This window comes from Saccoglossus kowalevskii, chromosome 14 (genome assembly GCF_978046115.1).
Source record: "Saccoglossus kowalevskii chromosome 14, keSacKowa6.1, whole genome shotgun sequence".
Taxonomy (NCBI): Eukaryota; Metazoa; Hemichordata; class Enteropneusta; family Harrimaniidae; genus Saccoglossus; species Saccoglossus kowalevskii.
In genome coordinates, this window is record NC_140654.1 from 7,276,238 (window position 1) to 7,291,342 (window position 15,105).

General features: G+C 37.6%; 1 protein-coding gene across 3 annotated transcripts; it reads right to left on the reverse strand.

The window, feature by feature from the left end:
- Positions 1-2,128: 2,128 nt before the first annotated feature.
- LOC100378985 (transmembrane protease serine 11G-like) lies at positions 2,129-12,449 on the reverse strand. Of its 3 annotated transcripts, none has more exons than XM_002739502.4 (10): positions 12,351-12,449; positions 10,364-10,630; positions 9,045-9,250; positions 8,804-8,871; positions 8,426-8,592; positions 7,769-8,014; positions 5,470-5,656; positions 4,908-5,179; positions 3,351-3,502; positions 2,129-2,529 (listed from the first exon to the last, which is right to left on the reverse strand). In XM_002739502.4, exons 2-10 carry the CDS (start codon positions 10,620-10,622, stop codon positions 2,368-2,370), a joined length of 1,719 nt encoding a protein of 572 aa, XP_002739548.1. In that variant the 5' UTR covers positions 10,623-10,630; positions 12,351-12,449; the 3' UTR covers positions 2,129-2,367. The 3 variants fall into 3 exon arrangements, with proteins under 3 accessions (XP_002739548.1, XP_085363973.1, XP_085363974.1); XM_085507847.1 differs by having other exon boundaries at positions 10,364-10,647; XM_085507848.1 differs by lacking the exon at positions 7,769-8,014.
- Between the last annotated feature and the right edge of the window lie 2,656 nt (positions 12,450-15,105).

Here is a 15,105-nt window from a genome sequence, read left to right on the forward strand (position 1 = left end):
TTAAATCGGGAAATGCAATATCAGAATATATTCAATGTCTAGTTGAGTCAGAATAAGTGCATTTTATTTTATTTTTATTTTCAATTTTTATGAAGAACAGAACGTAGCCAATTCTGGGCAGTTACGTTTTTAACTTACTCAAGACACACACATTTTTTTTTTAACTCCGATGATGTCTTTATACTAGCAGATTCTATCCGAAATTCCTTATTAACATTCCTTCTGAAAACCTTCATATAAATTGTTTAGGCAAATAATGATCTGAAAATAAAATATCTTCTAATCAGTACACTAATTTAATCCAATTGCAATAAATCCACCAGTCAAGGATTTCTTCGGAGCACTATATTCAGCTAAACCTTTGTCATTTTGCGTACAAGGCGATATAATATAGAATACGTTTATCTTTGGTTGTATTATGGCCGTGTGAAATTCTTGACAGCGCGAATGTGTATGTACTTGCATATGGATTGGAAGCCTTTCAAGTTTTATGTGTTTATCGCCACTCATTGCGCTGGGCAAATGTTTATCGCTTCTTATTGCGCTGAAAGCCCTGTCCAATATGTAATAGTTCTCAAGACAATGTCTATGTTAAAACACTGTCAATTCTGTACGTAATATAAGTAGGGCCTCTTTCCCACAATGCATTGCAAACTATTTAAAGAAAAAAAATTGAAAAACTGGCATAAATCTTTTTTCCCCAAACCACTGGTCGTATTTTCATGAAAAATTTGGGTAGTCGGCAGTATGTGTGGTGCCCTTCAAAATGACCTAGTGGAATTTTAATATGATCAAAATTACGCAAATGAGATGAAGAGCAATTTCAAAATATTTCCAACAAAAATCAACAGCAAAAGTCACGTGACCGCTAAAGATTGTATTTATGATGTCAATAGATCATGTGCATGTGATGTTACAAGCCTAATTTCAGAATGCTAAGACCCCCCCCCCAGGAAATATGTGTAATTTAGCACTGAAATATTCGTCTCAAATTCAAGATGGCTGCCAAAACATGTGACCAATATGCCACATCTCAGGAAATTCAGTATATCGCATCGGCCTTTATCAACCTGCCAAATTTTAAAACGTTTCAAGCATTACATAAACAATTCGCGGAACAATGAAACACAAACAAAAACAAAGGTTTTCAAACCAAAGGCTTTAAAAACCTGAAACATACTTAGTAACAAAAACAAAATCTTTCAAGCCATAGGCCTTGAAAACCTAATTACCGGTTATTGTAAAACTGCCGGAATAAGCTTTTGGAATCAGCTGATTTGATAATCATTATGAGCAGGAAGACACTGCTTTGTTACATAACAGCTTAAATTTCCTAAAATCGGCGAGGACTGAAAAGCTGGTTACACTGCGTTCCGCAACTGCCAGCTGATTGTAACTACAGCTGCATTGGTACCTTGAACTCAACATTAGCCATTTTCTTGCATGCAATTAGTGGGGTAAAGCATTTGTCGGTGATTTATAGCGCCTTGCGACCAGATGGCGCAGTGCTGTATTGTTCTGGACAGTGACATGGCAATCAGTAAGACGGTTTGAATACTTCTGATAGAAATCGGTATCATGGAATACTCTGCTTTCTAATAATGCTGCAAATATTCTATTTATAGCCGGCTTTGGGGGCATGTGTTTCTGTTACAATACCGTGCCAATTAAATGAGCAAATTCTATAACATTCTCATAATATGGTAATTTATATCTAGAGTTAGACTTGCTTGCAGTCTGTTGCGATTCCGATGAAAAATTCTTGAAAAATAAATATAAATTGCATAAACGAGGGGTGAACGCGAAAGAAAGACTTGCCTTCAGTGTAAGCGCCCTCATATTACCGGCCAAATTCGGGCTTGTTAATTTGCATATACGTCATACGGTGGGTGGAGCAGCCGAGCCACGGATCATAACAATAAACCGAACATCTTCTGATAACATTGCACGTTTTTTTGAAATTCAATCTAAAATAAAATGGCATATGCGATTCGGATATGAGAAAGTAGGTAAAGTTTGGGATTTCGCGGTCACATGACTTCGCGTTCACCCCTCGTTTACGCAATTTATATTTATTTTTCAAGACCACACTTTCTATCTTTCTTCTGTTTTTTTGTGAGAAACAACATAAAATAAAACCATATGTTTAATTGTAAACAAAAAAGTAAAAAAAATCTGGTAGACAACTACCTTAATTGCGTGCTCTAGTTCATTGGTCACATGATGTTAAAGTTACTGCGTACGTGGTCCGACACATACATGATTCAAACTATGAAATAATATAGATTATGTTTCCTAAAAATATTATTGGCAATAATAAATAAATCTATTTATATACAAACTGTACATCTATACATTTGATTAAGTTTAGAGTTCAAGATACGGTTCAAAGAAATCGTGAAATTCGTCGACTTTCGAGTAAACGCCAGGCAGTTGTGGCCGGGCGCATCCATAACCCCAACTCACTATTCCGAATAGGTACCATCTATCGTCTTCAAACTGACAAATCAATGGACCACCGCTGTCGCCCTGCAAAAAAAGAAAGAAAATTGTGAAACAACCACTTGATGTCGCTATTATATTACAATATTGTGTTCCTACATCGCCGGTATTATGATAATACATCAAGCGGATACCAGACAGCACGTGATACGAACGCGTTTCATAATAAATGAGTCGTCAATTATGAATTAATTTAAATAAAATCACAATGTAGTGTCTGGTAGGAAAACAATACAACGAGAAAGTTAACATGTCTATTTAAATAGTCCGATACAATCTACAAACTAACATTAGTCAAGAGAAACATTGTGTGAAACTGTTCACTGTCATCATGTATTAAAATCCAGTGCACGAGTTGTGATTTGGGATAGTTATGTATATTTCATTCTTTGAAAGTTTTCGCTGTCAAATGAATAGACAGGAACACAATGCTACGACGTGCATGACATGAACGTGTAAACAACACCTAGACAGCTGGGTATGACATTGCAAACTACATCTAGGTAGCTGGGTATAAACATGCAAACAACGCCTAGACATCGGGTATGAACATACAAACAACACCTAGACATCGGGTATGAACATACAAACAACACCTAGACATTGGATATGAACATACAAACAACACCTAGACATTGGATATGAACATACAAACAACACCTAGACTACTTGTTATGAATAGCTGGGAAATTATTTTGTCTTAAACAAAAATTGATAACATGTAATGTTTACTTACATGACATATTACCATGTCGAGTTTTTTCCCAGAGGAAAATGTGTATTAAATGTATAAATTTCCCAAAAATGGTCCTTTAATATGGGAGAATAAAAATACATTGCTAGCGTACCTCGCATGCGTCGATGCCGCCGTTTTCATAACCAGCACATATCATTCTTTGCGTTATCTGGTCGTTATACTGAGGTGAGTCGAAGTACTGTTGACAATCAGAGTGTGAGATGATCGGTACTTGGGCTTCACGAAGAGATGGAGCATATATACCTGCCATATACAAATAGTGTCAGATTGGAAATCCAAGAAGGAATGGGTTACACGTGAAATCCGACAAGGAATGAGTTATACGTGAAGTCCGAATAGGAATGGGTCAGACTAGAAATCCAGCGAGGAATGCGTCAGACTAGAAATCCATCAAGGAATGGGTCAGACTGGAAATCCATCAAGGAATGGGTCAGACTAGAAATCCAACAAGGAATGGGTCAGACTGGAAATCCAGCAAGGAAGGGGTCAGACTAGAAATCCGACAAGGAATGGGTTACACTAGAAATCCGACAAGGAATGAGTTAGACTGGAAATTCAACAAGGAATGAGTCAGACTGGAAATCCATCAAGGAATGGGTCATACTGGAAATCCATCAAGGAATGGGTCAGACTGGAAATCCAGCAAGGAAAGGGTCAGACAAGAAATCCACAACAAATTCGGGCAGACTGGAAATTCATCAAGGAATGAGGCAGGCTGGAAATCCAACAAGGAATATGTCAGACTAAAAATCCAACAAGGAATAGGTCAGACTGGAAATCCATCAAGGAATGGGTCAAACTGGAAATCCATCAAGAAACGAATAAGACTGAACGTTCCATATAGAATGGATCAGACTGGAACTTCCAATAGAAAGGGGACAGACTAGAAATCCTGTAAAGAAGGGGTCAGAGTAAAACCCCACAGGGAAGGGGTCACACTAGAAATGCCACCCGGAATGGGTAAGAATACAAATCTCATAGGAGTCATACTGGAACTGGAAGCGATTTGTGTCAAATAAAAAAACTGTTACACCGCGCTTACTAAATAACACATATATGACGTATAGATCGTTATATTATTTACTGGCTTTGAAAATGTTATAATTCTTAGATAATAACGATTAGAAGTATGTACGATAAATGACGTCATCAATAAATCATGACCCAATCAATCTCTTTAGAACTCTGAGTCCCACTGAACATCATGTATATCAACAAAACCCACGCTTCCTATAAATTGCGCCCGCTAGCGACGAAGAGTTTCTGTTGTGTACGTTGCACTTAAATGAAAGCAATGTCGATGACATCGGATATCAAGAGCGACAATTTTGTTCGTATGTGTAGTTCATATTTGGAATAGTATGCACACAACAAACCCATTCCGTTAATTTCTATAAATAAATTAAAATAAATTTTACAACGGTTTCAATTGAAACATTTTCAAATGACGTCATTGAGCTTGTTGGATTCAAGTTGCATTATGTCCATGACGGAGCAAATAGACGGTTCTTAGACGGTTCACATATCAGATCAATGGCGGCCCACAGACAATATTTCTTTCACCTATCTTCGGCCGCCTATGTCACGCAAGCGCATTGTCGCTAGCGTTCACTTAAAAAGTTATTCTTAAAACTTTGTAGTAACCTACCGTCCTCCCGTATGGCGCCCCATCCCGCAATGCGGCACATCGTACCGGGCTCGACGCCAGTGTGGCCACGTGATGACAGACAAGCTGGAAATACGTAATCGTTGATCTCCAAGTCGCGAGACAATTTAATCAAACCAATATCATAATCGTGACCACTGTCTTCATATAATGGGTGAGTGTAAAACGCTTCTACTCCAACATCGACTCGATAGGGTTCCTCTCCTGTCGGAAAACTGTTGATAGCTCCCACAGCGACGTACATGTCATCAACGCTGAAATCAAATTTTGTTTGGAACATGGTTTTGAAGTTTGGCAATAACAAATTTGAATTTTTACAAATTATAGCACGAAAAGGGACGATACAATATTACATTTACGTTGTTAAAGGGCGGCAGTTGTCACGCCGCGTTCTGTTCGATATTAAACTGATAGCGACGTATACAACGCGTGTAAAATACATTGTTTATTTACGTGAAATTTGAATACGCGCTGCGCGACGACCACCGCGCTTTAAATTTATCTCACGTTATATTACCGCGAATGGCCCGACATTTTGTCTTACCTCTCATTTTCAAAGCAGTGTGCCGCCGTCATAACCCATCGTCTGTTTACGAGTGTGCCACCACAGAATGGCCCACTACCAGGGTTGCCAATTGAGGCTAACCACGGCCAGCTACCGGATACCGCGGTCGAACCTCCCACAATTCTGTCTGACGGTGCTGCTTCCATTGCGGGCATATAGCCGCATTCTATAAGTAAAGTGTGAGAGACGTAATAAGGAGACTTTATGATTTAAGATATGAGACAAAATATACGTATGCCAGTAGTGTCAACGATAGTCATGTCTGAAGTGGTACGAACAACAATCGTGTGACGCTGAAAATAAAATTACTTGAGAAAACTACTAGAGAAATGTATACAAACTGGACTAAATGGAACAAAACGAACGCAGACACAATACAAAGCTTTAAACTAAATACTTTAAGCCCATTATTGGGAGCAATACACTTCTTATGACATGCCATGCACTAAAATGGGTGGAGACTAGATTGGTTATCTAAACTACGTGATCTGATAAAAACATAAGGTAAAACAGTTAAAGCGTGGAGTCTACACCAGCGCATGCGTCAGATGGCCATAGCGTGTCATTGTTTACAAACAAGCAACTACCCACGAGCCTTTGTGTTTTAGCGTGTGTTGTTATCGTCGCTTGGAACTCAATTCCCGCGCGTGCGCAGGTGACGACCCTCCCGCTTTAATATACACACAACAAAAGAACACTTTCAGGAACTGTATAAAGAAAATTATATCAATTCCTTGATAACAAACGTGAGCATAACTGACTCAAAATTATTAAGGGCTTTCAAACTATTCAAAAATAACAGTCAACAAAAAACTTCTTTATACAAAAACGCTATGACAGAAAAACAGCCGGATTATTTGCGAGATTTACAATGCCTGAGTTGCCACAAACTGAATATCGAAACCGGTCGACATCGAAGATCTAAAATACCACAGCAGAGTTTAACTTGTGAAAATAGTTTACAACCGTATATGCAAACGACAGAGAAATCTCTATATCCAGCCAAGACCTATATAGATGGATTCCAGGATATAACCAACCATGAAAATTCATGGAAATTTTGAGCAACCAAAACATTACATTAATAAACGAAACAATAATGTACCTTGAAAAGTGTTGAATTGCAAGGAACTCATTATATGCTTGTTCAGTTTCATGTATTTTTCAGTAAATACAAATGAATAAAACTTTATTAACATATTTACCAAAATATTTATCTTCTCGGTGTAGTAATTTCTTTTCTGTTATATTCTAATAATGCCAAGCTTTCTTGGCTTTCTATAGATATGTGTACCTTGCATTACAAATTAGATGTACACATCCACAGTGGAGGAACCGCAGCATATCTAAGAACGTAATTTCCCTGGACGATGAGTGGAATATGTGTTATGTTGTTGAGCTTTGTGTCTTAGGATGTAACTTTCAAAACTTTATGTCTTAAAGCAGGGGTCATAACCAGCGTATGCGGTGGAAGGTCATAGCGTTGTTTACAAACAAGCGTCGGAGCTTTTGCGTTTTTAGCGTGCGTTGTTTTTCGTCGCTTAGGACTCAATTCCCGCGCGTGCGCAGGTGACGCCTCCGCTTTAAAGTATAAATGTAGATTCATTGGAACACATAGCCCATACTGTTAACGTTTTGGAGTTCTACCAAAAGTTGATCATACTAAAAATAAATCAAAATCAGCAAAAATACACAAATGTACTCAAATCATTGCATACTTTGCGCTTTGAGATGTGGTTTGAAAGTTTTCAATGTTAATATGTAGTTTTCTAGGCTCAGATCTAAAGATGTGGTTTTCAAGTATTTGCATCTTAAGGTATAGATACATGTGTGCAGGCACTCAGAGCCCTGAATAAATTGAATTATCAAAAGACGTGTGAGTTATTCCCTTTATTAAGTGACTTTAACGATTGGCACTAGGTGAATGATCAGGCAAATTAGTCATTCTCCCAACTTTTTTCGATAAGTACAAAACTTATTTAGCGTGAAACTCCATCACCGGGCGAACTAAAGCGGAGTTTATGAGTTTGTGGCAGATATCCGAAACAACAAACACATGATTTTAGAAATTCTAGAGCCAACGAACCTGCATCTATGGCCGTAATGTGTTCACTTTGTGTCATAATAAGATTTTCTCGTGTGTTTATTGCAATATCGGTAGTTATAAAGGGGATAATTTGTTTTAGAGGAAACGATAGTTGCGTCATTGATATGTAACTCAGTTGTTTTGCGGGTTGGTGTGACGTCATTGTAGATGTATTAAAGAACTGCCACAAACCTATATATGACACTGTTGATGTTGCAGAGGAAGATAAAGCATTTGTTGAAAAGAATGTTGATACTTTTAGCATTGTACTCTCGTACCCCCTCCTTGACGGCGTTGAGGACGACGACGCCAACGGTGAAACAGTTTGCGAACTTGAAGTTGACTGTAGCGGAAGCGGCGTGGATTTTACTGGATTCGGTGTGATTTCTGATGTGTGTTCTTGTGGAGTTGTTGTCTCATGGGATTCATGCATATCATCTGTGTACAAAACATGGATATATTAAAACTAAACAAAGCCTAAGTGCGGTTACCAAGTCGTAAGCCGGAAATGTACGAATGGGAGTGTAATCGTTCAGGAAACTTAACTCGGACCTGCGGCTCTTGTCCTATGCTTGATATCGACACACACCAGTAGAGCGTTTGCGTTACATAAAAATCGGCCACAGTGTTTCAACCGTTTTACTGTTTTCCTTTGCCTCAACCTGCTTTCTCAAGATGTAACATGTTTTATACATACACCATAAACCAGCATAGCGCGAATTACCCAGGCTGAACTATTGAGTTCTTCCATGTTAGATAATGGTGTATTTTTGTGTAACTTCTGTATGTATTGTGTATGGAAAGTCTACAAACTATATTAACAAACTTTATGGGTGGAGTTATACTTACTACGAATTGTTATAGAACTCACGTCTACTCCGTGCAGTAGGTTGTTTGTTTCATTGCTGTCTTGAAGAAAGATTACCCACGTTGAAAGGACGCCCTCAACTGCGCTACCAGATAAAGTACTCGAATACCGGAAGTAAATTTTAAAATCTATCACGATACTTCCGTTTCTTCGGAGAAAAAGAAATGTGAAAATGAGGATTTGTAATGGAATTGGATTACGGAAACATGCCAGCCTAAACAACGCTTATCCACAAAATCGTAACGACAGTCACGGTAATAAATAACTCTTCATAATTAAGTGTTACCGACCACTCCACATCTTCGACAGCATTTCCATATACACATGAGTTTGAATTAACACGATAACAGCGATCTTACCTGATATTAGTAACCTGACAAGTTAGATAATGATCGGACAACGTGCTACCGTAGAACAGTGAATTTAACTGGAAAAATATCAAATAAGTATTGATCTTAAACTAACATATAATTAGCATAACTACTCAATTTTAAAACTTGTTATTATATTAAGAATTGCAAATATTCTTATTAGATTGTACATAAAATAAACAATTAAGTAGGTTTATTCTGAAGTCGTCACGACTTATTGAATTATTACCTCTTCGTCCGCCTTTCGAAGTAAATTTAAGCGCTGCTCTGATGATCGGTTATCGTACTCTGTTATATACAGTGCCCTCTCTCCGCCTATAGTTTGGACTTGGAACTCCCCGGAATATATAGATATATTTGCAGTCCCAGATTCGACTTGCGAAGTGTCCCCTAATGACGTAGACGGTTGGGATAAACCGCCACTTGATATAAAAACTATAAAGTAATTAATAAAATAAATGTAATGTGTTAGTACCAGCAAATCTGTAAAGATTTATGTAATCGACTCGGAGTCATCATGATTGCTGACATATAGCATATATGCAATAAATTGGAGAAACAATATGAATATACATGTATTAAATAAAATAAACATTGCATTATTAGTACGTACCAGTTATTTAGAGCGCATGCTCGTTATTTAAACAAAAGTAGATTTAGTACTTGACTACAAGTATGTGGATAACATGGGTAATGTTGCAGTGTTTGCGGAAAAGGTCATCTCAAAAATAAATGTTGTTATTAATATTCATGCGCTTTAATTTGCATATCACGAGACTACATGGAACACGGTGCGCGCCCTGGTGCACGTGTGCGGTACGATCGAAAAGTGTCAGTGAGTTTTGTGTAGCCTAAATCCTCCCAATGCCAACTCAATGATACAGACACCCTGTGACAATGCGAAACATTGAACAATAAAAGTGTATACGGTAAATATAATAACAAAGCAAGCAATAGTTTAGCAATAGTGCAATATGCATACTATATATTATTATGCAAATATGGTAGTTTCTGATTTGCCTAATTTGGTAACTCTGGGAATTGACGTCACACGTTTGAAACCTAGTCGGTGCCACTATGGGCATATGTATACAAGTCGAGTTTTTTTACGACCGTACCATAATGATACTTTGAATTTATTTATTGGTTCAAAGATGTGATAAACACGAAGACGTATATATTTCACTATCGTTGTTGTTTTTGTTAGTTGTTCGTTCAATAAGAAATGAAAATCATTACTGCGCATGTGCGGGGATTTCTGTAACTACAATCATTGCACATGTGGGTTTCATCGAACAAAACTTTGTGTTGAATTTAATACAAGAGCAAGATTTCTAGTTTGCAGAATATCATACGCAATTTGGTCTTCGTAATGGCAGTATCTAACAACTGAACAACAAATAAAAAATACATGTTTTGTTCATTTTGCATTTTTAATTTTCCACAAAAATCTGACCTGTACGCAAATTTTGCCCAGTACATGTACCTCGAAATCTAAATGTGTTCTATTTTATGTTATGTATTGACAAGAACGGATAGTGCACTAACCTGTAAAACAAATGGCGACAGCAACGCCAATCACTACCACTATTACGATTACGATTACAAAGATGAAGCAACAAAACTTGTGACGTTTAAATGTGATTGGTTGACTTGCAGAGCATTCCTCATAGCCTAATGAATATTTATGTAAATTCGTCTCTGACGTACTATGTGGCGATACCCGCTCTGTGATTGGTTCGTTTTTGGGCTCTTTAACTTCGTCGTCTTCGTTTTCGAACACAGGGTTGTCAAATCTGTTATCCATTGCTAGACCTCGAACAAAATACGTACTACGTTAATAATGAAAATATAAATATTATTATATATTACCCACCATGAGCAACCGTACACATACAACATTCACGAAATACGGTTAGCCTATTTTCTTGTGTTGCTACGAAGGCTTTCAAAGATTATTAGAGAAAAATTAAAAAAAAATATGCTAAATAAATTCTGTACAATTCTGTGATCTCATAATTTATGTAATGATATATATTCAAGGCATTGATTTACAAATATATGGATTTATTTGATTGCGTAACTGAACTCCGGCGCTGACTTTTGTCGTCTATGTCCTGTGAATGTAGGTTTGGCACTGAATAAACATATATGATAACAAATCCGAAATTGTTGTTATTTTGTTTTTGACAATAAAACACTCCTCCTCGGCTGATTATATTACAAAGCTCTGACCACCTATCAGCGCATGATGTCCATATTTGATCTACTGGTATTTTACGCACCGAAATCCGTTCTATGATCATGATTAAGTCATATTATTTTTAGTGAGATCTCGTAATCACGACATACGCTATAATGTGAATTGAAAATCGGATACTAGTATCCTCGGGGGCGGACATCCGGGCATTTTCTACCGCCTGGCAACCTTTGCGGTGAAAACAAAGACCAACAACTCACAGAAAACGGTACTTTGCGATGGTTGTTGAGAGTGCCCTGAACAGTGTAACAAGATTAGCCCTACGTGTGTAACATATATGAATTTGGTTGTTCAGGATTACTTCAAAGTTGAGTTTGTGTTGTTTTCTCGAGTTTTCACCGGCTCCACAGGCGTTCCACAGCAGCGCGCACAAAGCCCATAGAAATACGTGGTACAGCGGTGCGCGTCTTAGCAACGTAGAACGTCAGTGACGTAGCTCCGCCCCCCCCCCCCCGAGGATATGAATTGAAGGGAAGTATTTACAATAGCATCGTCGACAAAAATACTAACTTTAAATTTAAGCCATAATTCGGGTTAGTTTGTGTACAATCATAACCCTTAGATGTGAAAACTCGTGCGCAATTTCGCGAGTTTCGTTGACAGTGAAAATAAACAGATGTAGGTTTATGCAGCTTCGGTGCTTTCCGGGTGTGTTGTCCGGTCGTGCTTAGTCCGGGGTGTTTTGTTGGTTTGTCAGAGGATGTTTTTTCGGGGTGTTTTGTCCGGATACTACTTTGATTGAAGCTGATAATTAACCACAAATGGTGTGAAGTTAAAGAAATACCGCCATTTTTGTCGCACTCATTCTAAAATCTAGAGAATAATAATATAATTTTTAGCAATATAATCGACTTCTCGGGCGCGTCCCGCAAATAAGACATGGCAGTGGTCTTCGCTACGCATGTCCGGAAGTATCTTAGCTGATTCAGCTTCCCCCATTGTTGTGTATTACCTATGACGTCACAGTAAATATAGGCGTTGTCTCTTAACAGTTATGGATATATGTCTATTTGAAATAATTAAAATATCCACCGTCCACCCTTGATGAATACCTATATTTTAAATTAATAACAAATGGAGATTCACAATTTCTGTTGAAATATCCCACCCCTTACCAATGAAGTCGTGCGATATTGGTATGTTTCAAGATCACGACCCTTAAATTTTTAGTTTAAACTCATGTGGTGTGGACGGCGGGCGTAATTGCCGAGTCACTGTAACATAACGGCATCTCTTCGCCCAAGGTAAACCGTGAGCGTGGGTTTATCAACTTACCTCCCTAGACTTGAACTGGACTACGAGTGTTTTGATAAACCCGGTACACATGTCTTAGACAGTCTCCACTGAACAACACTTCATTTCAACTGAGCGACCTTCATATGAGTACTGAGGTCACACGCATTGACAAAAGATTGGGGAAGACAACTCAACTGTTATGTTTGGGTGTGTTCCTTTCCATTGACGCAGTTCGGTCGGGGAGGGCAATGCACTAAAAGTGGGGCATTATTTTTCTCAATAAACTGTCTATTAGTAGTCGGAACTATGATAAGTACATCGACACTCGTATAAACTTTAACTAGCGCGCGGACATGGATTAAGGGCGCCATCTACGTAGCAATTGAGAAATAGAATGGAATCGAAATAATGTGAAACATGTATATTTAGCTAGCATGTTATTTCAGCTAATTTAGCTGATCCACGATTTTTCTAAATTAAGATGTCGTTAATAAGTATATTCTCACAGTAAGATAATTGGTACTTTAGCTAAATTAAGATTCAGTTAATTCATGCATTGAGTCTAATTCGCTAAAATGGCATGTAGCTATTTCAATGTGTTTTACAGTATACGTAATATAACATATATATATAGCATTTTGAAGGAAAACAGGCTATGTAATCTCCATGAATGCAATGAAGTAGGAGATGAGAAACATTACGTTTTATATTATAATAACTGTCAAATCAAAGAACAAAGATCTAGATTCCTTGCAGCCTTTAGCATGGATGAATTATTTCTTACTATTGTTTCAAGTAACGATTTTTTTCATTCTAAGCATTTTTGCAAAATTTATTTTCTATATTCTTGATATATTTTAGTATTGTAAGTTTTTGTTGTCCTGAATGTTTTTTTTTTTGGACTTTACTCAAGATTTCATTGGTACGTCCAAATAAATTTCTATCATATCACCATCGTCATATAAGGTCAAATACATAGACATCATAAAACAATACAATTTATACAATACACTCACAGATAAAAATTAAGATTTGTTAAACAAAGATTTTATTAACAAATAACGTACATAATGTACCTACAGAATACATATACTTCGTCGCCGATGACTTCGGTGTTACAACGAATACACTTCGTTGCTTCTGTAGGTACTACATGTATAAACACGGCGTAAATTAACAATCACGTGACTGATATCGATAACACGTTGTAACAAATATACACATGTTAACAGTGTTTGAATTGGCCCACCCTTACAAACAAACAACTTTCGCCTTTCATGAATGGGAAACTTTACACGACTTTATCCACAAATCTCTTAAATTAAAAATAGTTGCAATTCTCTGTAACAAAAAGGTTCGTTGATTGACAACAAAAGATAGTCGCTCAGTGTTTACGGTCGCGTTATACTTTTCACTTCAGTGCACACGCTGAAGGACATAATGAGGTCCGCCGGCTTTGTCATTTTTTTTAGTATTTAGTATAGCGCCCTCCAGTAAACCGACATTAACAAACAACAAATATTGAAATATTAAAATTCGATCGTCGTGAAGGGCGCGTTCTAACATGATTCAGTTTGTGTGTCAATACAAACAGTGCGCTTTAACAAAATAACGAAAAAAAGCATATTTTTTGTCGTCCAAAGACAGATCGAAATATACCTGCTACATGCGTGAATATTTTGCATTATTCAGAAATGTACACCATCGTGCAATTGTGGAATTAAATGGCGATGATAGCAATTGCCAAGAAGAAAAAGACAATGCTATCTATCACTTGTCAATGGACATTTAACGAGAATTACATAATCACGGACACTCATTTGACAGAAATAAAATGCGTACATACTAATAAATATCTATTTATGGTCAACCGCATTTAGGATTATGAGTTAGTTCCACTCAACAGTGGTATATGGGTTCAAAGGTCACCGATAGTTTAATGGAGTCAAATAAACACAGTCGTTACCGTTACTACAAATCTCATATTAGTATGATACAAATAGTAACGTTGTTACAGCTTTGGTGGCATACGCTAAAGGTCCCGCGTACTTAAAACAATGTCACTAGCATGTTCCAAATAACATGTTCGTTCGTTTGAATGGACATTTCTGTCACGTGACAGTACTAAGGTCGGTGCGCTGCGCTGCGCTGCTGCGTCGAAACAAGTCACAGACGGACTGGCGCCGCGTGATGTGACGTAACGTGACGTGACGTTACTAACCAATGCGGTGTCTTTACTTCAATAACGTCCAGTTGATGACAATGAATAAATTATAAAAATGTGCATGCAGTATCACGTGGTACTAGTACTACATATCCCCTGCTTGATTTTCTACTTTCTAGCACATTTTAATGTTTTCGCAACATTTAATTATCCCGATTCCGTTGTGCGTGCATTATTAATATCCAAATACAGAGGAAACACGTCAGCGTGACATCACGAGTTCCATAAATGGTTGGTCACATCACGAGTTCCGTGGTAATAGCGGCATGTATTTTAATTTCAGTAGTTAATATTTCACGCGAGCCATTAATAAATCGTTTAGCGGGCGCCTAGTCGCATTATATAGAGGTAATGTATCCTGTCAACCACTTTGTATTAAATGCACGCCATGTTATTGCGACTTGCTTTCTATTTGGACAATAGTCGACAATGGAATGTTGACCTCTCCGATTGTATTCAGTTGATAAGTAGCTTTTGTCGTGTTTTATTTATCGTATCATAATACCTCGTGGGTTACAGTTAACATCCCCCAGCGGCTTTTATAGTCTCGGCAAATCTCGATCGTGGCGG

Bases quoted from the DNA above. Each gene is read 5' to 3' on its own strand.
- LOC100378985 (XM_002739502.4), bottom strand. From the start codon at position 10,622: ATGGATAACAGATTTGACAACCCTGTGTTCGAAAACGAAGACGACGAA. The intron at 8,872-9,044 runs GTAATAATTCAA...ATATTTTTCCAG, and splicing joins TTCGAAAGGCGGACGAAGAG to TTAAATTCACTGTTCTACGG. The intron at 8,593-8,803 runs GTAAGATCGCTG...TTTTCTCCGAAG, and splicing joins TGTCAGGTTACTAATATCAG to AAACGGAAGTATCGTGATAG.